Here is a 25,624-nt window from a genome sequence, read left to right as displayed (position 1 = left end):
CATCACTATCTGCATCCATGCATGATTCTGAAAACTTAAACATTTCCAAAGGTTTGAAGTTTGCAAAGCAACCTCTTCTACACTGTTGTAAGATGCAGCTGAAGCTCCCTAGCCATCCTTTTATTCTCCCCAGAGAACAGGGCAATGGGGTTTTTAGTAAGAAATTTTATTTACCTTTTCCAAAATAGATCCATTTGTAGTCAACACTGTTGACCATGTACGTCAGTCTCTGCCCCTACTGCATCCTTTCTTCCGAACTGCTAACCATCAGAAGAAGACAAATAGGCTTAAGAGATTTTGTCTCCCTCATTCTGAGAGTTTCCGTGCTGATATAAAAGGTGTATTTGTGTCTGTATCTTGCTATGTTTTTCACACGTAACAGTGATCTGCTGCTCCCTTCCCACAAAATACCATCATTCATCTCTAATCCAGCATTCCTCACTATCATTTTTGCTTTTGTACTTTGTATGAAGATATAACAACGGTCTGCAATCTGTAAGGCCTTCAAGAAGAAGCAGATAGCAGGCACTGTTTGTAGTTAAGGAGCCAGTCAGGTTGTTTAGCTGTCTGAGGCTTTTATAGAGAACCATATTCTTTCCTGCACTGCTTTAAGCTTACCCACTGGAAATTTTAACAACGATCACCCAACTCCAGAGAAAGGTTGTATTTCAGCATTAATGTCTAAGAAATAAAAGAAATCTGAAAAAGAATTAGCACTAAAACTCCTGAGCAACAGTTATAAATCAAACACGGCTTCAATACTCAAGACACTGCTTAGCAGCCATGACTAAATGTTAAAACACACATGTACTCTTGCAGAAGTTATCCGAAAGTCAGGTTGCTGAGCTGAAAATTCTGTTTTTCAAGCAGTCCGTACGTGAAATAATTGAATGGGTAGAACTGGTTAATCGTGCTTTGTCACTCTAGGGTGGGCGACCTGCCTCTTTCAGTGCTGCTCGGATAAAGATCGATTTTATGAAAAAAAAGATTTCTTCTCTTTCTCCTCACAAATACGACTTGTCTGTGCCTCAAAACAGAATGCACAAAGCCTAGAAGGTTAGTGGACAGATATGAGTTGCACTGAGCTGGTAGCAGCTCTTCAAATAACTGGACTTCATGTCTGCTTTTCTTTCCAGAGTTTTTTTTTTTTTTTTTCTTTTATTTCTTATTTCTTCTTTTTCTTTTTTCCCCCATTTTATAGGAAAGCTAAGAAGTGAATAGCTCTCTAATCCAGGAAGTTTTATGATTCATCCCTCTAGACTAAAGTGAAAGCATCTCCCTTTGAATTATGTTTAAGATAGAGTAGCAGAAAAGATGAAAGCCTTATGTTCTCTCCCCCTTTCCTCATCTTGTCGAAAATACAGATCAATAGTGATGTCATAACAGATCAGAAATAAAGCCTTTTTGCTCTGCCACCAACAGTCCTAATTCTGTGGAAGGAAATCTTCAGAAATGCCAGTGCCGGTGGACTGGTTTGTTGTTTGTTTTCTTTTTCATTGCTATGATATGCAAAGGATCAAAATCACAAATCAGTGTTTACAAGCAACTTAAGAACCCTTTCTCTGAGGTCTACGTTGTAAATTCAAAGAGCGTTGCTCTTAGTAAAGTGCACGCATTGTATGAAAGCGTGACAAACACTCAGAAGCGCCGAATAAAACGCAGTCACATTTTATTTTGAAATTAATTTTCTGTACTTAAGCAACAAATCCCAAAATGGACTACTTCAATTGTAAAACCTCTAAGCATCAATTGACAAGGTTCTACAAGAAAACTATGCTGTGAGATACCTTAAGGAGCAACGAATATCAGAAATAGCTTGTAAACTTAATCCCTATTTCTTTATGCTTTATCTACAAAATAAGTGCTTCTTATCACACGCTGTTTCTCTGCAGATGGGTTTATGAACATATGAAATATATCAGGAATTTTTGCAAGAAAAACAGTTGTGTTTTATTTCCCTCATCTGAAGTTTTCCAGTTCTGTCCTTTTGTTTCCTTAAAAATCCTTTTCATACAGTGCAGGCCTTGCAGTACAGACATACAAACTTGGCAAAGAAAGAACTTCTAAAACTCCACTCATTCAGCAGAGCTACACTTTGTTTCATTTTCACCTCAAAAGTCATTAAGTGCTTCTTTATTCATAAAAGAAAGTGTGGTTAAAAAGTCTTGGAAAAAAACCACCATGGTGTGCCTCTAGCTGTTTTGATACCTATTTTAACAACCTTCCCAAAGGTACTGTGCAGCTAAAAGTTTCAAGATCCAAAGTTATTTAAATGAGCTAAGGAAGAAAATGCAGAATTTAATGAGGGATAAACCTCCCTGCCTTCACAGCCAAACGTTCAGCTGCCTGAAGGGTGGAAAAACAGCAGCTCCTGCAAACTGCTTTGCTTAATTGAACCATCCCACATGCTAAAAGGTGCCCATTCAGGGTGGGCTCTGAGGCTGTAAAGGAGATGCAGTCCTCACTCCCAGTACTGCATCTAGGTCTGGTGCCCCCAGCAGGAGGAGCACCTGGAGCTGTTGGAGAGGGCCAAGAAGAGGACATGAAAACACTCAGAAGGCTGAAGGAGCCCTCCTATGAAGACAAGCTGAGGCAGCTGGGGGTGTTCTGTCTGGAGAAGGCTCCAGAAAGACCCCATTGTGGCATTCCAGTGCTTGAAGAGAGCTTATAAACAGGAGGGAGACCATAGGAAGATAGACAGGACAAGGGGAAATGGTTTAAAAACAAACAAAAAAATTAGACTTAGATATTAGAGGGAAATTCTTCACTCAAAGGGTGGTGAGACCTTGGCACTGCTGCCAGGAATGGTGTGGGTGCCCCATCCCTGGAGGCGCCTATGGTTGATTTGGATGGGACCTTGAGCTGCTGGATTGAGTCCTTACCCACAGCAGAAGGTTGGAATTGGACAATCTTTGAGGCCCCTTCCAATCCAAGCCATTATGTGGTTCTATCATTTTCTGACATCTACAGAGGCCACAACAGCCATCCCTTGGCACCTGCAGGCCACTTCTCCCATGCACATCTCCCTTCCTCTGTACCTTGGTCACTGGCCCTCCATCTAATAAGTACTCAGAATCCTCTTGCTAATCATATGGAGACAACTAAGACATGGTACAGCGCTCATAGCTTGGTACTGCCTGCTGTGCTTTACCTACGACAATGGATGGAAGTTTATATTCTTAGTAGATCTCCTTTTATTAACATCAGAAAATTTTATGTAATGCTTAAGCTAACCCAAACCAAAACTTTCAAACATTTTACACAAAGAAATGAGAATTATTTTGTTCATTTTTTAAATGTTTTTGACAACTGCTTTTATGCGCAGACTAAATGGATGGCTTGCTCTTTATATCCTTATTCTCATTAGGCTATTAAAGAAAATTAAAGAGGTGGTTTGTTTTATTTTTTTTTATTATTTTTACCAAGAGCTTTTTTGCTTTCTCCTTCAGATATAACTTTCTGGATTCTGTTCTACTAATCAATCCATTATGCCTCTCACTGATTTTATACTCCAGCTGAAGACTTCCCACTGTTGAATAAGGATCAGGAATACTTTAACTTTTAACTTGTGAACCATTTCATCTTTTACACTTTTTGGCAAGAATGGTCCCTATTTACTTTCTCACCTGTCCTTTATATATATATATATATATATATAGGGCAGCACTTTGTTTTTGTTTCTGCTTGAACTTTACCCTACAAGACAGGAACACATGAAAAACAGTATTATCAGTGAAGCTACGAATATAACATTAAGGCTGAAGGAAAGCTACCTTCTGGGAACACTGAAATGTCACTATTTTCCACACCGTAAGCTGGGTGCAGTGAAGCAGTGTAAGCTGTTATAGGTCACTACAGCTATTGTCGCTTTCTGTGGCACCATTATTGTGGCAACAATTTGTTTGACCTCTGTGCACTGTGAAGAGTTCAACCCAATTGCTCAAATATTGATAATTTAATTCAGCATTACTTCAAAGAAAAATTGTGTTTATGCACGAAAACAACGTAACAAGCACTGCTTATGTCCTTGCAGCATCCCGATCTTATTAGCACTAACTTACAGTGATTCCTTTAGTTCTTGACTGAAAATAGCAGAAGAAATGAAAATGACCATACAACAGACATGATGAAGAACCAAGAAAGACAGAGGAGTAGCTCTTCTCTGTTAATACACAGCCTGACTCATTTCACCAAGACCATCAAGACACTGACAGTTCATTATAACACTGAGATAGACATTCTGCTGTATACAAGAGAGGAGACTCAAAGGCTCATCTCGAGTCCAATACAGGCACCACGAGAATTTCCTGATCTAGAATGGAGTTATTGATTTTTACGTAGTAGAGGAAGAAGAGTACTAAATTTTTTTACGTTTTATGGACTTTCTTATCTCACAATACTTGGCAATGTATTAAAACGAATTGCTCAGCTATGATGTGGATCAATTTAAGACTTGATACTAGCTGTAGCAAAGCACGTAACTTACTGGTGCTCAAGTCAGAACATACGTAGTGATGCTATTAACTTGAGATATCCTCAAAAAAAAAAAAGCCATAAGACTTTCAAATTTTATGATGATAAAATAGCTACAAACAACACTCAAAATATATGTGACAAACACAGATGTATACTCAGCTCTTCAATCATCATGGATGTTGAAAACTTGTTGAAGAAAGTGTTGGCTTTTTAATATAAGAACATTAAGTCACCATGCTGTGTAAAAAAAATGCTTGGTACAACATTGTTTCCTTAAACACTATTTACTATTTTCCTCAAATATCCGATTTATAATTACTAATGAAAACATGCACAGAGAGTTTGGCATGTATGTGCATATCATGAAATTCACCTCCTGGAATAGTACAAGGACAAGGCAATCTCATGACTTTTTTCATCCTCAGGGTACAATTACCTCATGATCATTTCCTCTGCCTTCTCACTACCTCTGTTGTCTACCCAGAGTAAATAACCTGTTTTTTCTGTGTGAGGAAAAATCTTTATTTATGAAGAGGGAAACTGGGAACTATTCTAATTTTGGCTGAACTGAATATTTCACTTTAATTAATCATAGCCATATTATAACTTATAATATCTCCTTTGGAGTATTCTCATAGTGCATGAGAAGCTGCTCTAGAGCTGTTATGTGGCTCTTTGTAATACAGTGAAGGAAAATCCATCTCTTCTGCAGGCAGTTCTATCCATCTTTTCATACTTATCGTCTACACAGGTTCAAAGCAAGAAATATTTTCTTTAAGGTAAGGAGATATTAAAACTTACCATTTTTGGCCTTGCAAGATTTGTTATCAGGCTGAAGAACGTAACCCTCTACGCAGCTACAGGTATACGATCCATCCGTATTTGTACACATCTGACTGCAGCTTCCATATCTATTGCATTCATTCAAATCTAAAGGGACATAAATGAAATTTTACTAAAAAAGGAGTTTTGTTTTGTTTTGTTTTTTAAAGGGAACTGAAATTGTAAGAGGAAATTTTGATCCATTAAATCACATACTCCTCTTCTCAAGCCATGGCCTTATCCTCGATGTCTGCTGATGAAATTATTCCAGCATCCAAACAGAAGGTGAAATGTTCTCAAGTTTCACTGTTATTTATTTTTGAAGTTAAAGCATTCATATTTTCAATTAACATCTGATGTCTACATTGTGTTAGGGAGACATCTGGACCCTTGTTCTACTAGAAACCATTTCTATTAAAAATTATCAGGGACTATGAAACAATATTTCAAGGGAGGAAAATTGATTATCCCTCTCAACCTATTTGTGCTGGAAATGTCTTATGGTTCCATAAATGAACTGTCACAATTTCTAGATTAAACTATCATCCGCTGCATCAAAAACTATATATTTCTCAAATCTGAAGAGAAGCTTCCTCAAGTAGGGCATATAGACATAATACTATAAAATCAAGACATGCTGTTTAACAGCAGTTGAGAGTTTAAGTAATAAACTGACATTTTAAACAGCACTGCTGAAATTATTTCCTCAGCCATATTTTCAATCACAGAACATGACAACCATAGAGCAAAAGAACTCCAAATAAATTGCATTTATGAAGAATCTCGTTTAGCACTATTACTTCAAGAGAGAAGTGATTAAGACTCAGCAACAGAATTTCAGTCTGCTTATAGAAAGAGAAAAAAAGAAAATAAAAATCAAATAACTGGATAGAGAATTAAAACATCATATAGTTAAAAAATGGAAAAGAACCCCAATTTCAATACACATTTAATTATGCCAGAATAACACTCCCAGCTGATTTTTGTGATTTGGGAATGTCCATTTATCCAACTGTGATCTAGATGTGAAGGAATTGAAGTGCTATAAGTTGTACTGCATTTCTAGGCTGAGAGGCCGGGAGATTGGCTTACACAAATGAGACGCCATTTGGTCTAAACACGGTAACAGAAAAGGGAAAGACTTCTCTGACTTCTTTCCCACATCCTCTTGCTGAAATTACTTTCATCCCAGTTAGTTAGGATAGCTAATGCTGCAGCATATACACAGGAACACAAAGAACTTAGCAAGGAAGTCCTGACCAACTGTGGGGGACTCTTTCCCTGACTTGACTCCACAAGCCTATGCAATGAAGATGGGTAAGGAAGCTCATCCATGCTCACGAGCTTGCTGTTGGTTCCCCTGTATGGCTCCAAGACAAAAGTTGGTAGCTCAACCAAAGCTCTTTGCATGCAACAGACATCGAGGAGTCAATTTTTGTGGCAATCCTAACCCATCCTCCTTGTTTACCTGTGCAACTTCTTCCATCACTGCTTGTTTCATAGCCATCTCCACAGTAACACCTGGTGCCATTCCTGGTAATGGCACATTTGTGTTGGCAATTCATCTGTTGGCATCTGGGTAGCAATTCTGTAAATAAAATTATTTAGAGCAAATTGTTACTAAATGTTATTTTTACTGTTGCCAAATCACAAACTTAAAATATACATGTTTGTGTAAATGCACATCTCAGGAAGGAAAAGCAATCACCATTTCCATTAGTTGTTGTTGGAAATGAACCTATGACATATAATGCGTTGTCAAACATTTGCTTTGAACATTGTATTTCTGCAACATAATAAAAAGAAATCACATTCCATTTCTACCAAACATGGTGCAAAAGTATATAGTCAAGGCATACTGTTGCTCTGCTTCAATATTTATTTTTTCCATATCTGCCATTTTTCAAGCAATGATTTTGGGGGAAAAAAGAGCACCAAATCTCAACCAGTTAGATTACAGATACAGAAAACAGCAAAGGCTGTGAGAAGGTTTTCAACATCTACACTGTCTGTATTTGTCATATAAATTGATATTTTGAAAGCTTGCTTTGATTTACCAATACATGCAGAACTTTCACAGCAATCAACAGGCACACATTCTAGTTCAATAATTTAATGTTGGATGTTTACTGTTGAATAAACATTGGACACTCTACATGTCATTACTACTGAAATCCTTCATAGTATGCATTGCTTAAATCCAGATCACCAATACAAGGCACGATGTTAACAGTCAGAAGAAATACAGCAGAAATAAATACTGTTATGATTTCCAACCTTCAACAGCATGAAAACAAACTAAATAACCACTTCTCAGCCTGAAGCTGGATGAAGTGCATCAATTATACTGCTGATCAAAAGAAGTGTGTTTTGATGAGCAACTCTTTTCCCTACGGGATAAGGATTATACAAAACAATTGTAAAAGTTTATTCCAATACATTTGTTGAAACTATATGCAGATGCATGAGAAAATAACCTGAAAATGGACAGAGAAAGGTTCCTTTATAGAACTATCTTAAAGGGACTAGGAATGCCCTAAAGAAAAGGAGAAGTCTATAGTTTTACATTGGTACCTATAATGCATGTGATGCATCATCAAGTTCTACTCAAGACCAGAACTGAAATTAATATGAAGAATCAGCATCAGCATCTGAGAACTGGGGTTTCAGTTCTGGAACATCTTCAGTTGCTAAAATAAAGCTGACATTTCGGGAGGAAAGTGGATGTGTCTGCCACCCAAAGTTTTACTTACTATATTGCAATAACTACTGCTACAAAAAAAAGTGTCACACAACCATCAGAGCAAATTCCCTAGAATTTTATGATCTAAATGATCTATGGACTGACTAGAGACTGATAAACCATCCACTGCCCAAATCTACCCATTTTCCAAGTGGTTTGTGGGTTATTTCTCCGCCTTGTGTGCCCTTGTGAAAAGGAAGGTAACAAATTTTGGCTGTAGCTTAACTTGTCTGTTTCTTGTCTCTAGTCCAGTACTTAAATCTGTGACATCCTTTCAAGAATAAGTACCATTCAGAAGGCAAACAAGAAAACTTCCCCTGAGGTAAACTGAAATAGGGTTGCACACCAAGGTGTGCAGCTGGAACCAAGGCTGATTATATACTATCTATTTATTTAACATTTCTATCTGCACAAAATCAACATATACATTTCATTTTCTAAGCAAACATGGATCAACCATTCTTTACAACCTATAATTTTCTTCCTCAAATATTTATCTTGTGCTGTACAGCCAGTAGCTTTTACCAGATGATAACTATTTGACTCACAAATGGGACTTGGCTTGTTTGCGCTCTTTCCATAATGGATACAGATAGCCAGCAGCTTAAACCCAAATAGTGGGACCTGTACACAGCCATTAAAGACTGCTGGAGAACAGCAACAGTAAATTGGAGAGTGAGATCCATTAAAGGAAAGTGAATGAAACGAGCTGATCTGCTCCTTTTCTTATAAGATCTGTTGATATCTAAATGATTGCAGTAAAACGTAGATGGCTTTTCATGACAAAACTGTTGCATTTTCTTTACAGTAAGTACAAACCAAATACTGTGCAAAGATCATTTCTTCCAAAAATATTTCTTGTCGCACATCTCATCGCTCATTCTTTCCACACATTTCTATTTTTCACACTGTCTGTCACAGCTTTGCTGGTGTCCTCATCCCATCTGCTGTGCTTTTAGAAGGGGCTTCTCCAAGAAGGTATTCTGCTGATTTCCTCCCCTTGTGTAACTACTTACACTCGCTTCGGTACAAATTGATCCTGATGCTATTGATCAAGTAAGAAAGTATTTTCAGATCACTTTTCTCAAATGACACATTTGACAGTTCCCTATCAATAAGGGATTGAGGCAGTAAAAACTGGAACACTGAGCAAACCCAATTTTTGTTCTCACATTTCAACCAGCAATGACAAGGAGCTTTACACTACAACTACTTTCTCCAGTTTCCCCGGAGGGAGATGACCAGCCAGCCAGGAGCCCTTCAAACACACCAGACTTTCCAACAAATCTGTTTAAGAAGCAGCGTCAACAGCCATATGCTTCTGACTTCAAACTAAGATTTCTTCTCCGCTAAATAATCAGCGAGATTATTACAACAGAAACTGGCTTCCATTCACAGCTCCATTACTGCCTGTGTGAGAGACGTCTTCATGCCCCAGAACATTTCTGCTCTACTGCTGATCCGCTAACTGTGTCAGGGGAGCTCGCAAATGGAAAAGTACAAAGTATTACAACAACACTGAGGGTAAATAAATCTATGTTCTATTTTACTAGCTCTTCGGCTTTCGTCACTTTAAGTAACTGATCCTGAAAACCTTTGGATAAAAAAAAAGGAGTTAGCTTGCCTCTGGAAATGTTTGAAGAATTGAAGGACATGCTTAGGAAGACAGTGTGTACATTTATGGCTTGGTTAGATTTGTGGCAGTCTACTTGGGAAGAGGTAAGCAGGCAAAGAGAAATCATAAAGCAGTGAACATCAATATATTTAATGCTCCAGACTGGAAATTTAAAGGAATAAAAATTAAGGGCTCTCAGTTCTGGCCCTTCCATCCGCCCATTTTGGTCTCCCTTTCTCAACGTGAAATAGTTTACAAAGTACACAGGCGGTGAAGAATGAGCATCACTGAGCCTTCAGCTTTTACCACAGCTACAGAAACCTAAATTTGTCAAGCATAGTATTTCTGCTACAAGATTTAAAGGAAGAAGCAAACTGAGGGAAAACAACAGAAGAGAGCTTCATAGCTCATAATGAGACCCGCAATTCAAGACACAGAGCTTCAGAGCCAGGCATGAGATTTGCAGAAATACAGGATATCAGAAGTAGCTGTGAATGCCTTTGGATGATTTATTTTCCCTTGGCCCAGGGTGTACTGCCAGCACTGATTTAGGTCATTTTGTTCACTGCTTTCTTTCTTCCACAGGAGACATTCTGGGCAGCATTTTTTTCTTCCTTATGTCCCATGAAAGCCACTCTGAAGCTGGGTTCCAGCTCTATCACAAAAGACACCTTGCTTTCTCAAATACACCTGTGTCAATGTCATGCTTACTGACTTTCATGTTCTGACTCTCAGGTATCCAGTCCCATAGGAGAGGAGTCAGTCAGGCAGTGATGCTGCTGATTTCATCTCCCCTAACATGATATATCTCTGGCAATGACTCAGAGGAGAGGTAAGCTTTTTGGATAAACTACTCCCACGGGATTTCAGAGTAATAAAATCCTGGCTTCATTTATTCCTTCTGTGTTCAAGGAAATACACTGCATATCATAGCCCATCCAAGATGAATGATACGTGGATCTATCCCCCTTTGCATATCTTTTTAATGAATGAATGAATGAAGCAATTAATCTGCCTATCAGTTCTGTCAACTCCTCCTGAACTGAAACGGGGTTCACAAGAAGTTCACATCAGGTTCTAAAGCTTAGAGGTTTTGGCAGTTCAAGCACTTCAACTTGCATTATCTAAATGCTGTATATATTTTCACAATCGATTGTTGAGCACTAGAATGAATTTAAGAAGATGCCTCAGTTAGCCTTCCCCCAGAAACATGCATTTAGGTGCCATTATTTTTGAGCCATTTTGATGACAATAGGGCTTTCTGGCTGTAATGGGTACCCAGTAGTTTCATAAGTATGTCTTAATATGTCTATAATATACAAACCCTGTACTGCCCTTTTTGTAATGATGCTGGAGAGTACAGACAACATCCTATTATTCTACACTAAAATTAGTTGATTACGTAATGTTGATAAGCATCAGCTATATGGAGCCGTAGAAAGTGAAAGCAATTGGCTGAAGTTTATAGCTCCAAGTTCAAGAGAGAATGCTGAGGAAATAATAGAGCTTCTGCTGCCGATTCGGGACTTAACGATTTGAAACAAGGGATTCTTATCGAACAGTTCATCAGATAGTGGCTCTGAGCAACCAGTGCCATGCTGCCTAGGGAAAAGAGAAATGCAGATCAGGGAGCATCGGGATTAATATTTTCCATAGAGAAAGCACTGATATTAACGGCCAAGAAACCAGTGAGTTCTTTTCTTGCAGAATGCAGCTCTTCGCAGCTGTAGCCCAACAGATCCCATGGGGACAAACCTAGATTTGAGTAGGGCTGCAGGGATCAGAAAGGGGCAGAGAGCTGTGAGTCTGCCAGTCTCTGTGTTGGCTGTGTTGGGAAATGAAAACTATGAGCAATCATGGCTACTGTCTGTGAATACATCACAGGATCCAGAGTGGGAGAAGAGAGACTATTTAAGCTAATGGGCTATTGGCAGAAGTACAAATGGATATAAATTCCTCATTAATAACTTTGAGCTGAAAAAAGACATTCTTAACTATAATCAGGCTCTGAAACTCCTCTTTGAATGGAAACAACGAAGACCAAAAATAAATAAATACTTTCCACATGGATTATGACAGATTCATGAAAGACAGCATATGGAAAGGCCCCTGGAACACCAGACACTGCTTTCATAACCCAGGAGGTCTCTTCTATTGTTGTATTCCTCAAGCAACACAGCATCTTATGCTAAAACATTGCTTTTCAGTTTACAACTGAGATTCTTTTCCCCTTGTCTCTGAAACTCCCCAAAGGAAAACTTACAGGAGCTTGATGCTGAATTAATATTCTAATTGTACTCCATACACACCCTTATTTCTCTTAAATATTTGGATTCTTTTCGGCTGCTTTGTGCTTCCTGAATATACTTGATCTTATCGCTCTGTTATTCATTGTTTTTATGATTCAGTACTCATACACTGATGTCTAGACTATCCTTATCACACACCGGCTGTAAGCCTTATTTTTCTTTTCTAGTTCATTTGCTAAGTTTTTGAAGTGCAATTCTTTTACTTATCAGACTCTTTAATATAATTTACCCAAAGGGTCTTTTGTTTGTATTTTGTTGTTGTTGTTCCTGTTTGTTGCCTTTTTTGGTTATTGTTGATGTTATATACATAAGATAAAGCTCTACACTTTTCTTCCCTGACAGAACAGTGTTGCTTGATTGATAGAATTCAATTGCAGCACTGAAATAATACAGCCTGTTTTTATCTTACATTTGTCGGTCATTTTATTAGTTTTGACTATCGTACCATAAAAATATGACAAGAGTATAATGATCTTTGTCACGCACCCCAGGTCATAAGTCTGTTATGGTAGATACACTGCTGAGAAAGAGAGATGGAAATATGAGATCAGATTCATAACCTTATTCACCCATTATGGCGACCTCAGCCAAAGTTCAGCATAGAAGCAGAGCTCAAATTCCAAATAACGTGCACTATTTGGGGGGAACAAAACCCTTCAGGAAAAGAAAAATAAAGAGGATCTGTTTGCCCCTAGACTAATGTTGAGGTAAACATTTCCTTCACCTGCTTTGCGTGTCAGGTCCAGCAGCAGCCTCTGCACTGGGGCTCCAGGTGAGTCCTGCTTCCTGGGTTGTAGTCAGGAGACTTGGGAAAACAAATAACTAATACTGGCTTTTATTAGTCCCCAAAATTACCCACTCATCTAGACAAAAGATCTAGAAGTTAGGAGCCTGCAACACTGAAACTATTACAGATAAGTTCTGCAAGCCAGCCTTCAGGTGCCTCGCTGCAGGGTTCAGTTAGGTAGCATAGGATTTCTATACGAGCAACAGACAGAGCAACAACCACCTTGGATGGTCTAACTGTCTATAGCAATTTGCCCTGGGTATAAATGAAATCCTTTTCCTCTGTAGCCTGGATGGCTCATGACTACACGTCTTCAACTCCAAAGTGCAGAATCTTTTCCTAAGGCCTTGGATGTTAGGCTCATATTAAAATTCCCAGGACGTAAGCAGGGAAATGGTATTTGAGAATGATGTTTTTTTCTGGGTACAAAGCTGTTCCTGAACAAGCTCTACAAGCACAGAGTTGTCATGTAGACACCAGGCAGCAGCTTTAGTCATCTAAGTTACCATCTGTGAAAAAAAGTTTGATCTACGTTATACAAAAGCCCACCCCCACTACTACATGCCACCTCCACTTTGGGGAAGACTTGGTACAAAACGCCCTGTGCTGACAATTAAACTTTGTTGAACAACTTAACGTATCATTTTAAACAGACATCACAATGTATTTGTCTATTTTACAATTAGAATTAAATTACATATCTTGTTTAACAAACTTCTTGCCTGCTGAAAACCAGAAGTGCCTTACTGTAATCACTGCTCTATGAAAACGGTCATGTCCCGCTGAGTAACAAGTGATTAACAAGATACTATTTAAAAAAGACAGGTTTCTTCTTCTTCTGTCATTTCAAGCTAATTAAATCAGGGGAAAAAAGAAGAAGAGGAGAAAAAAAAAACCACAAGAAAAAGAATAAAAGAATGTTGGAGGAAGAACAAAGCTTAAAAAACCAAATCAAATCTTCCAAATCCACACTGCAGACAGTGTTCCCTCTCAGAAGTGAAAATATCCATCTTCCGAGTATTAGCTAACAGCATCCCTGGACAATATTCATGAATAAATTTATATTTCAAGGATGTACTACTGAAACTTCTTCCTGCCTAAATCTTGACCTACAATATTTGGCTGAGCTTCAAAACAATTTGCTTTATGTAGCGTTCCTCAACCATAGCATCACAAAACATTTGAAAAGATGAGATCAGCAGGTAGTAGGCATGTAGTGAAATATTAGCTCCACCAGTGGAAATGGCTCATTATTTTGACCTTTTGCTGTTTTAGTTATACCTTGGCTGTCATACACATACATAAGCATAAGCTAAGGAGAAGTTCACCTGGGAGAGTTCAAACTGGGCAAGTGATTTCATGGCTGAAGGGAAGAGACAATTTATATGGCTATTAATCTGGATACAGGATACAGATATAAATAATATATATCCGTCAAGAATACATACATTTAATTTTTTAGAAACCAGTGTATAGTTTCAGGTGTTTTCACAGTATCGAATACATACAGGTCCACTGAGTTACTGAGAATCATCATTAAATTATGTGTGTCTAGTGAGATGTCACACACACTTACATGAAGCCTGACAATACTGAACATATTCATTAATAAATCAGAAGCAAAAGCAGTAACTAACAAAGTTCCTGCACTGTGACAAAGACTGGGAGAGTGGATAAAACACAGAGAGGACCTGAGGTCATCTAAGAGCAGACTTAGTAATCCAAACCTGGTCATACAAAATGCATTTACAGAGGTAGCTCCTGATTTCTCAGCTTTGTGAGCAAGTCGCATTGCTGTGCCTGCGGAATGCTTGGAGAGACAAAATACAACTTGGTGGCAGGAGCACAGCAACTTCTAAAGGGAATACAGTTCAGCAATGCTCAGGGGAGGAAGCTAGGAAGCTTCTCTAGGGAGATCTAGAAATCTAAATATGGATGAAGAGTCCGTCCTTGCTAAGGTAGGGCCCTCTCCTGCACCGCCCTTTAATTATTCACATTCCAGAACTATCAGTCCCTATTCTCCACCCACCACAAAATGCTTCTGGGATTTCTATCTGAACATAAGAAAGCACTTTTTCATCTTGAGGATGGCTAAACACTGGGACTGGCTGCCCAGAGTGGCTGTGGAGTCTCCATCATCACAGGCATATGAAACCAGACTTAGCACAGTGCTGGGTGCCTTGGTCTGTGTGACCCTGCTTCTCCAGCTGGAGACTTTTGCACTAGTCAGATAATCTACTTAGGCAATAAATAGAGCCAGCTCTGGCATCAAAATTCAACAAAAAGCAAAGTCACTCACCTGGGAAAAGGAAAATTATGCTCTATTCATCAAATGAAGGAATAAAGTGTATTTAAATTTCACAATTGACAGTCACTCCAATGTAAAATCCCATATGATACTGCATTGTACAACTGCTCTGGACATTTAACCTTTGGATGTAAAAACAGTATGCAGTTGTGGAGGAGAAATAACACACTGGCAGGACTGATATGGTCAGCCAAATTATGATACAGAGTCTGCAAATTTAAAGTTATATATTTTAAAAGAGGGAATACATAAGCTTATTCTGATGAAAAGATGCCTTATGCTTCTGCTCCTTAAGTATCGCTTTCTTTGACCATTAGATATTTTAATCCTTTTGTTCACTCTGATATGTACATACTCAGTTTATTTCACATTTTGCTAAGAGCTCAAACACACTGCAGTTGCATCTCAGGATTATTGCTTTTTTAAATCATGCTTTCTATTTATGGTTTTTCTTTTTGTAAAAACATACAAATATATGCAGGTGAACATCTACATATCAATCACATCATCCCTTTTACTGCAGGTATTTCAGAATGGTAAGAATTTTAAGTATTTTTTAAAATAAAATAACCTCAGACTAAAAACTACTCAGTGGAGTGCTCTGGAAATGTTAATGAATAATTGAAACCCCTGGTGTTCTGCTGTACCAGTCACCCAACACATAATTAGGGTAGGGTCACCGTGATGCCATCTCCTGCGTGTGACTCCAGTTATCTTGCCTAACCACTGAATAACAACGACATTTGAGAGGAAGAAATGTGACTGTTCGTGTAGTTTTATAAATGCTGATGATTTCCAGCTCTATTTAAAGGCAAGTCAGTTCACAGTGCCTCATCATTGCTGTCCGTTGTCTTAAAACACCCACCTGTTGATGACTGATGTATCTGACCTCCTCACACAGATCCCCTCATTCAAAAACAATTGTCTCAAAGTCCATTTACATTAAGCAATTAAAATTTCATATAAATTTGTTTTACGGCATCCTGTAACACGTGATTTAATACAAATAAAACATCATTCAACTGATACTTCAATTGCAAAGAAATTACAGAAGGTGCTCCATAATAGCAATCTTTCTGCTCCGTGAACCCAAAGGGAAAGCTACAAGCAAGACCTCCACACCTCTAAGAAAGATGGAACTCTACAGCAGTTCTGAACACCTTGGTGTAAAGATCAGCACTTGTGCTGGTGCAGGACTGATTTATATCAAGTTACTAAGGGAGTGTGGTAGGGAACAGTAATCCCTTTCCTATACTTTAATAACAGCAAGTGATACTAGGTGCACAGACCCAGATCATCATAAGAGTTCTTAATTCACCCAACCTCAGTCAATTTATTTGTACAAAATGCTTCAGCTGAAATTCTTAATACTTCAATTTTCAGTACTGCTATCAGTACCCAATGAAACCAATATAAAGTGTTCCATTTATTCCTGCTGGTTGCTGGGCTTGGACCTTATGCCATCTCTACAAGCAGCAAGGTTTGAGCCATTCAGCAAGTTGAAAGAAACTATTATTTCTGATGTTTTCTACAACTTGGATGACACATTTGAAGGTAGTATAACTGATCATCTTGGTTTAGATTGGCTCACCTTTTCCTGTATTGTACAAAAAAAAAAAAAAACATCGTTAATGATCATGAATGGCTACCCCCTTAAATTAAGCAAAGTTAATTGCCTGCTGCTCCTTGGCATCTTTTTGCCTTTCAGCCCAAACCAATCACTTTCTGATTACCTGTGCTGACATGCAGGTAGATGGCAGAAAATTATGTATTATTTTACAGGGATACAAGTTACAAAAGCCCTACATATAGATAACAAAACTGTGTCTTCAAGACTGCATTACACATTTATGCTGTAGGGCACTAAGCTTGCTTGTTCCATTGGATACTCAGCTACTAAAGATCAAAATTCCACTAAGCAATACTTACAAAGAACTGCTTTTACTATTATCTAGCTGCATTTAGATAATACTGGCTTCTAAGAGACCAAATGTCACTGCAAATAATCTTTGCAGAAATTAAATGTTCTAGAAATCAACGGCAAAGGTGAAAAAACAAACACTTGTAGCTGTTGTTAAAAGACAATTCAGAAATAGAAAAAAATCCCACTGATCAGGTTTGCTGATATCCCAGGTTACTCTACATGCATGCATCTATAAACAGCAGACACCAAGATCAGGACCACAAACATTTATGCAACTCATGTTTTGTCATGCACTAAACCCATTCAGAAAAGAACTATTTTTCTATTCTCAACTACTTTGTACCCCTTCGTATCTGTTCTGTCTTCAGAGTACGTAGCTGATAAGTTGATTATTATACAGTGAATTAGAATAAAAATATCTTACAATATCAAGCCTTTACTAAAAACTGAACTAGTGAGATAGGTTGCTATGTAATGGTGGTATTCACAATTGCTCTCTCACTAAGAGAACATAGGAGAAGATGCAAGCGAGACATAGAGGGCAATTAGTTGGCTGTTTAATTCACTGCTGTATGAAGATGAGATGGCAGCATTGCCAGTCTGAGTCTTAAACGAGCACAACAGGATGCAAAGGACACTTCACAAAAGCTTTATAAGTGTGCATGACCTGGTGGGTTGACATTCTCTGTTGTGTTTGAAATAGATACAGACTATAAGTTGCAATGCCACATTCCCCTTACGTGTCACACAAAGACATCTCAGTCCTCTTCTGGAATGACAATTTCTGCAGATAAAGGATGGGGTTAGCCTCTGCCTTTTGTTACATTGCATCAACTAGCACTGAAGGTAAAGTGCAATAGAGTTGGAAATGGTGCTGGAGTTTTAGAACATCCCAGGCTGGCAAAACAATTACTACAATAACAATACAATATAAAATAAAATAAAAGGCTAGCATCTTTATTTACTTCGCACCATTCTCAGTTATGTGAAAAAATATAATTAAATCATTTTGAAAGACATCTATAACAGCTTTTTCCAATGCCCAATTTCATGCCTCTTCATGGAAGCAGTAGCTCAGAAATCACTTCTCTTCAAGAGTACAACTTCACTTGACAGATAAAATCCTCAAAAAAAATAAAAATAAAAATATGGCCAAGCATAACCTTCAGGCTCATGAGGCTCTGCCTGCGTGGAAGCTCAGCCAAAGACTTGGAACAATTACATAGAGGGATTGAATAGCAACAGATCCCAGATTCCCTATAGAGCTGAATGTTGCTACTGGAGTCTAGAAGGATTCACAATTGCCAGTGCTCAAAATAATGTTGCAAAGGGTTTTCCCCAACACCTTACTTATCAGAGCACTATGAACCTGTGAGTCTTGTAGCATGCTTTTATGGCAGCGCATGGGAATGCAGGAGTTGAATAAAACAGGAGAATATGCATCCTTGACTCTTAAAGCCTAGAAAATCACTGTGATTTACAGCTGCTCTCCCAATGTCTGGGAGGAGCTGCACAGCTGGTTGTATGCCTGGTGTCTTCTTGTCATCTCACCTTGTAACCAGCAAGCATTAGTTAGCTGGAACTTTTCTGGAAGAACTTAATATACTAAGAAAGCCCACTGAAAATATGAAATTAGCAATGAGATAGTAACATATGATAATGTTTCTTACCATTTAACCATGACTCATCTTGCCTCATTGTTTTTCGAATATCTTACCCAACTAACAAGACTTTAGCCTTTGGCAACATGTAATTGATTCAGAGCTGCCGAGTTTGAAAGCAACAGAAGCACAAAAGCTGCTTTTCATTCATTACTCTATTTAGCTGCAAGTCAGTGATCTATCCAGCACAGCAACTCCATGGCTCAGAATTGTGCATCAGTACTGCTCACATATGCTACTGGCACAAACAATACATATGAAAGCTTAATCTAATTTCTACTGAATATTTCCATCAAAAAGTGATATTGGTTATTTTTTTTTTTGCTATGAGTTCTGCAGTTGTTGTTTCAGTACTTATGTTAATGTCACTACAGCCACAATCACAGCCCCTCCTTGAGCCCACACTCTAAACCAAGCAACCTGCCAACAGCATACTCCAATGATGTATCTTCTCAGTGACATGGTGTTTTCTTTTTATTGGCTGGGTAATGGTCATATTTTCATGCAACTGTATGTATGTTTACATATGAAGAGGGCCACTAAGATGATCAGGGGGCCGGAGAACCTCTCCTGTGAGGAAAGGTTGAGGGAACTGGGCTTGTTTAGCCTGAAGAAGAAAAGGTTCTGGGGAGAGCTCATTGTGGCCTTCCAGTACTTGAAGGGAGCATATAAACAGGAGGAGGAATGGCTGTTTAAAAAGGTAGAGAGTGACAGGGCACGGGGGAATGGTCTTAAACTGAGATGGGAGGTTTAGGTTAGATAATAGGAAGTTTTCCCACACAGAAGGCAGTGATGCACTGGAACAGGTTGCCCGAGGAGGCTGTGGGTGCCCCATCCCTGCAGGCATTCAAGGCCAGGCTGGATGTGGCTCAGGGCAGCCTGGGCTGCTGGTTGGTGACCCTGCACACAGCAGGGGGTTGGAACTGGATGAGCACTGTGGTCTTTTTCAACCCAGGCTATTCTGTGATTCTACAACACATACAAAAAAGGCATAAAAAGAAAAAACTGACAAGCTGATGTAACACGACATAAAAATCCTCACTACCAATTTCAACATGCCATAGCTGGAGATTATTAGAGGCACAGCTGCAAAGGATAACAGAAAATGAGCGACTCAGGTAATGTGCTTTAGAGGTTAAACTGTAGTACAAAGATCAGCCCCTATTTCTAGCTACTGAGAATAAATAAAAAAAATGCCTTGGTATTTACAAAAGGGCTTCATGTATGACTTCAGCATTTGGCCACTATATTCTGGCACACTAAAAGTTAACCCAGCTCTCCCCTCACTTCAGGGGGGAGAAAAAAAAAACCATCACTTTCTTGTTCATCTTGTTTCCATTTCCAAAGCTTGTGTGTTTTGTTAAAAACAATTCTGACTACGCTCGAGACAATGAGCACTGCAACAGGTTTGGTGGGGATCAGTTTTGATATATCCTCCTTACAAAGAGTGCAGTGGAATTACAGTACCACTTAGTGTAGCTATTCACAACTTTTTCAAGTAGAAACATGGAAGATGTGTGTAACTGCAGATGGTCTTGGCTCATTCCACATTTGGAAGAGAATCTGAAATTCCCCTAATGACATAAATACTATGCTGGACTTAGCAGGAATGTCTACACCCAAACTAAGAAGTTAGTAAATAAGTGCATTTCCTTCATATTTGTAGCTGTTTTGGCACCTCATCCTCACAGGAATTGATTTTTGAAAGAGTAGATTATGCGGGAATAAAGTAATACAGCAATTGTGTATGTTACATTCGGAAGTTAATAGTTCTAAATAATTTATATCAAATGGTTAATATCCAAATGTTATTAAGCTCAGGTATGTGCAAAGGTACAGGTAACACTAGAATAGCTGAGCAAAAATAAGTCCTTATTTAGTGGCTTCTAATAAAAGCTATTAAGCACACGATTTTCAGCATCATCTCTCCTCTAGAAACTCTGAATACATGATCACTGTGAAATAAAAAGGCAATTAAAGAAAGAGTGATTTAAAATACGTGTGGTACAATTACATTTTTCATGGAGAAAACAGAAATTGAAAATCAAACCAGGGAAGCATTTTCAGCAGTAGATAAATTTAAGTGCGTACAGATCAACTCCACTTTTCTTAACCTAATCAGGACATAAAAATTCTATTTAAATTTAGAAATAATTAAAAAAAAAAAAAAAAAGTTCCACTGTTTTCTGTTTGTTCTGCCTAAGGTCAGATTTCCCCTCACAAGCCTATGGCAGCTGCTGAATGCATGCCTGTACGTGATTCATTGAATGATCACAGAATCATCGAATGGCCTAGCTTGAAAAGGACCCTAACGATCATCTAATTCCAAGCTTCCTGCTGTGTGCAGGGTCACCAACCACTACAACAAGCATTTCATTATGGATTCATTATGGCTTGATTGTATGTCTATATTGTATAACATAATTGTATTATAACATTCCATATATTTATACATTTACCTTCCAGAGTAATAACCGGATCTCTCTGGATCTCTCTCTTTGTGCAAAACAAAACTTTCTTAGTCTTAATTACTATAAAAAAGCATTCAAAGCCATAATTATTTTCTAACTAAAGCCTTTACTCCAGTTATTTCCTAAATTAGACAGTTGTGCTTCACAGGAACTGAGCATTTTTTAGGTTTTCATCAACTCTAGCTGCTAGAAAGACTTGATTTCACCGTAACTCAAGAACCTTTTTAATTCATGCATCTAAACCTGAATTTTATTACCATCTCTGTAAACAAAAATAAAATCAGGTCTGCTGAAATGGACAAGCAAAGTATATTTGTTGTGCTCTTTTCCAGGCCCATCAGTACTCGGCGTCTTTGGAATGATTGGTAACGCTCCAGTCTATGGAAGGTTTCTGGGTCTAGTCCTTGCAGCAAGCAAGCTGCTCCTTCATTCTGATACCTCACAGTTTGTGCTGTGTGCTCCCCATTTCCTGCCCTGTGCGCTACCCAAATTCTCTATTTGGAACATGCTCAGGTATTCTGCCAAAAGCATTGTTTTCTCTATTTTGTTCCAACGTGTCTCAGTCCTCAGCCCAGCACAGCCACTATCCAAAGCATTGCATTTGCACAGTTTTTCCATGAACTGCAATCACATTTTTTTTCCCTGTATGTAAGTCACAGCAACAATTCAGAGGGCTAATAAAGCAGTAACTACATCACTCAGCAGTTCTTTCATTTCCTTCTGTGAATCGATCCATAATTCTCAAACAAACTCAAAAGGAAAAGACAACTGCAGCAGTCTGCAGTGATTAAACTTCAGTTCATAAGCAGCTTGGATGATTTCATTGGTACAGAATTACAGTTTTTGTATGTGCCTTCCTTTTACTGCGAGACAATTTGTTCTCTGCATGGCAACAAAAAAAAATGCGGTTTCATTATTCAGTTAGAGGGTGTTAACTTACCCCTTTCGTAACCCAGTGTTGTCATCTCTCCCCTAAATTCTCCCTCCTCCTGGATTTTCCCCTTAGTTAGCTATATTCAAACACAGAATCACAGTGGTTGGAAGGGACCACTGAAGGTTACCTACTCACAATCCCCTGCTAAAGCAGGTTCCCTACAGTAGTTTGCACAGGAAGGCGTCCAGATCGATTCTGACTATCTCCATAAGGGAGACTCCACCACCTCTTTGTGCAGCCTGTTTCAGTGCTCTACTAGCCCATACTAAAGCATTTTTTTCATCATGTTGTTTAGAAACATCATACTTTTCAATCTATGCCCATTGCTCATTTGTTTGTCATCAGGCAATGCTGTAAAGAACACGGCCCCACACACTTGGCTCCCACTTATTAGATATTTATAAGTATCTATAAGATCCCCACCCTTCTCCCTTCTCAAACCTCCTCTTATCCAAGACGAACATTCCCAGGGCTCTCTGCCCTTCTATGCATGCACCATTTTCATAAACACACAGTATGGACAAACTTGGACACAAACAGTAAGAAAATGCAGTAGATCTTGAGACGGATCTGCATTAAGAAGACAGCAACATAAATGGAGGGTTTGTGTATTTCAGAATTGATTCCCTTGTAACACACTGTGGCTTTGCTATATGCAATACTCTAGAAAACATGCAAAACATCAGGAAAAATCCTCCATGTTTTTGTACCATAAAGGTATGCTTTAATGTTGTAGTACAACACATGGCATGGTTGCACTATGTGCCAGCAGGAGTTCAATCATACTTCTATTATACAAACATTTGAATGTGCATAGGTACATCCATTCATATTTTACACATGCTTTTTCACAACTTCTCTCCAACTATAACTATCTAATGAAAAGTCAGCCTTATGTTTCCCTAATGCAATACACACTGAAAGCCTAAACCACAACACAGCCGAAGCAAGTAGACAGTGTGCATCCTAGCAGTCACAGCCAGTTTCAAGTTACGTCCTTTAAGTAGCTGATAAATGGACATTATTATAAAGATGTCTATAAGACAGGTTTATCAGAGGAGCCTCAAATAAAATAGAGACTTCCAACACTATTAAAATTAATGAATTAGGTCAGGTCAGGTAATCCATCACCTGAGTGAGCTGGAATCTAATCTGAGGCATCCTTTAAAAAAAACAACCAAACACATTCAAATGAGGTACTGTTCGCAGGCATGTTGTGAAGATAATCATAATTTAAATGAGAAAGTGCCTGCACAGTTTTAGCCAAGCCTGACAGAAGATTCTGTGCAAAAGCAGCACGGTAAGCAAAGGCAAATTTCCACAAATTAATTTGACCTTGATGAGAGACACATATTTTTATCAGTCAAACTTAACAAATATTGACTCCAGGCATTAAGCAAAGACACACATCAACAGTCAGGTTGTTAAAACAGTTGTCAAGTTCATTTTCCTCCTCAAATCGCAGTCTGCTGATAAAGATCTAGCTGAACTTAACCTCTTAAAAAACCTGCACTGCCACATGAAACAAGAGGAGATGGATCCTTCTCTGCCTGACAGCTGCTGAAAAAAGACGCACTGCACAGGCAGACTGAAAACCAGAGCCACAGAGCTGGCGAGGACACACACCAATGGAACCTTGCACAACTGCAACTCTATCAGCCCACGACCTTGGCCTGTCCTTAACCAGCAGAATTAGCAACACTTTGGCCTGTGACACCAATTTCTTACTAAGCTATCGCTTCTGTTGGAAGGCCAATAGTGCAGCACCGTTCAGGAGGTGTATACAAACACAATACAAAGCAACTGTTGAAAATCTGAAAGATGAAAAGACGTTGAGTGGTACTTCCAAGTCTTCACCCTTTGAGGGACAACTGGCCCTTGCCAGAAAGGGACAGTAGTAGTAATGGAGCCTGAGTCTTCAAGCCACTTCATCAGCAGCTAAAATGAAGAACTAGATATCACTGAGAACAAAAAAATTCCCAATATATTTCTTGAGTGAAGAGAACACAACAGCCCTCACTGAGCAGAAAGAAGTCCTATTAGGCAAAGTGGGGCAGCAGTGCCAAGCAAACACCAGGTGTCCCCCAGGAAAGGCTCCCTGCTCCTGAGCACAGAGAGATGCTGAGCTTCTCTCTTCTGCAGGATCAAAACCTCCTCCGAGCTGTCAGCTTCCCTGGAAGAAGGGAAGAGCAGGAACTGCAGTAGCAGTCAGACTCCAGCCAAACATCTTCAAACATCCAGTAAGGTGAGGGTGAGATTAGATTTGAGGAGCACACAAAGGCTTTATTCTATACTACAGTATTCATACATCTATTATGTGTCATATTCTGCCTTCACTGAAGAAACACCTTCAGGCATTTCACGACTGAGCTGACATTTCAATTATGCTGCATTTAAATAGATTTGCTTGTGCTGAGTCTTACTTCTTGCTAAAATATTTTCTTCTCTAAATATAGATTTAAAGAGTTATTTATTAAGTCAAATTCTGACAGGAAACGTACTAGGGAAGCAGCAAAGCAGAGAGTCACAGCATTTGCCTCCTCATTTCAAAATTCTTTCTCTCTCCTCCTTTTTTCATCTGCTTCATGACTTGAGGCTCTGCACACAGAGCACTGCAGTGACAAAAGCAGAGCACTGCAAGGAATCCTCAAAACGGGGACAGTGCGAGGAGAGGCAAAATAAGGTTTCTTTTTTACAGCTTCCTAGAACGAGCTGTAAACTGAGCTGTATTTCAGCCTACCCACTGGGATGGCCAAAAAGGGTGCGGGCTGACATAAGACATCCACAAAGCAGTTCAGAAATGAAAGTCAGTAACTCCTGGAGCCATTCAGCCAAACATGAACACCAATGCTTTTTCCTCAGATTTCCTTGGAGTTTATAGGAAGTAGCAGTAATGAAAAATTGGAAGACAAGAATTGCTTCCATAATTTAGAAGCCTTTCAATAACAACTGGCTTCTCTACCAGCCATGAAAACGCCAAAACCTCTGCAAGCAGAGTTTGCAGAGCTTTGTTAAACTGCTCGTATACAGCAACACTCCAGGGACCTGAAGGCTCCTAAAACATTTAATACATTCATATTCTCTGATGAATGAAGAAAAATAAGAGATTGTTAAGTCTCACGTTTCCTCTTTTTCCTAAGAATGGCTAACGAAGGTAAACGGTGGCTAATTCTGAGCTCTCTGGATATGGGGCATATATTATCATTTTTCTAGTTTTGGCTGTGCAATTCTATTGCTCCATTGGTATTCTGCAAGTGCCAAATGGTAAGGAACCTGAATATGTCCCAATACAAATTTTAAAGGTTTGTACTTACTGCTGTTTGTCCAAAACAAAGTAATGGCTTTGAATTCTGTTGAAAAACGTACCACAGTACTTGCCAAGTTTTTACTAAATCTTATTTTATGAGAAATAATAAAACAAATACGAATAATTATTCAGCAAGGTGTATTACTCCCTTTTTTAATACACTTAGAAATATAGGAGTGAATGTGAAGGTGATCTCCGGAGAATAAATCCAATACCCACTGTTACCCTTAAAATCCCATGCTGAAGCATCATTGCCAAAAATAGCCT

General features: G+C 38.7%; 1 protein-coding gene across 1 annotated transcript in view; it reads right to left on the bottom strand.

Moving 5' to 3' along the window:
• LRP1B (LDL receptor related protein 1B) overlaps positions 1 to 25,624 on the bottom strand; it is a 563,267-nt gene that overhangs the window by 246,422 nt on the left and 291,221 nt on the right. The window contains exons 4-5 of the mRNA XM_072342527.1: positions 6,767 to 6,886; positions 5,278 to 5,406 (exon numbers count right to left, since the gene is read on the bottom strand). Coding sequence (XP_072198628.1) covers positions 5,278 to 5,406; positions 6,767 to 6,886 — 249 coding nt within the window. The remainder of the gene's footprint in view (positions 1 to 5,277; positions 5,407 to 6,766; positions 6,887 to 25,624) is intronic.

Source organism: Excalfactoria chinensis, chromosome 7, assembly GCF_039878825.1.
Source record: "Excalfactoria chinensis isolate bCotChi1 chromosome 7, bCotChi1.hap2, whole genome shotgun sequence".
In the NCBI taxonomy this organism is placed as follows: domain Eukaryota; kingdom Metazoa; phylum Chordata; class Aves; order Galliformes; family Phasianidae; genus Excalfactoria; species Excalfactoria chinensis.
Note: the sequence above shows the minus strand (reverse complement) of the source record. Positions and strands in the feature narration are given on the sequence as shown.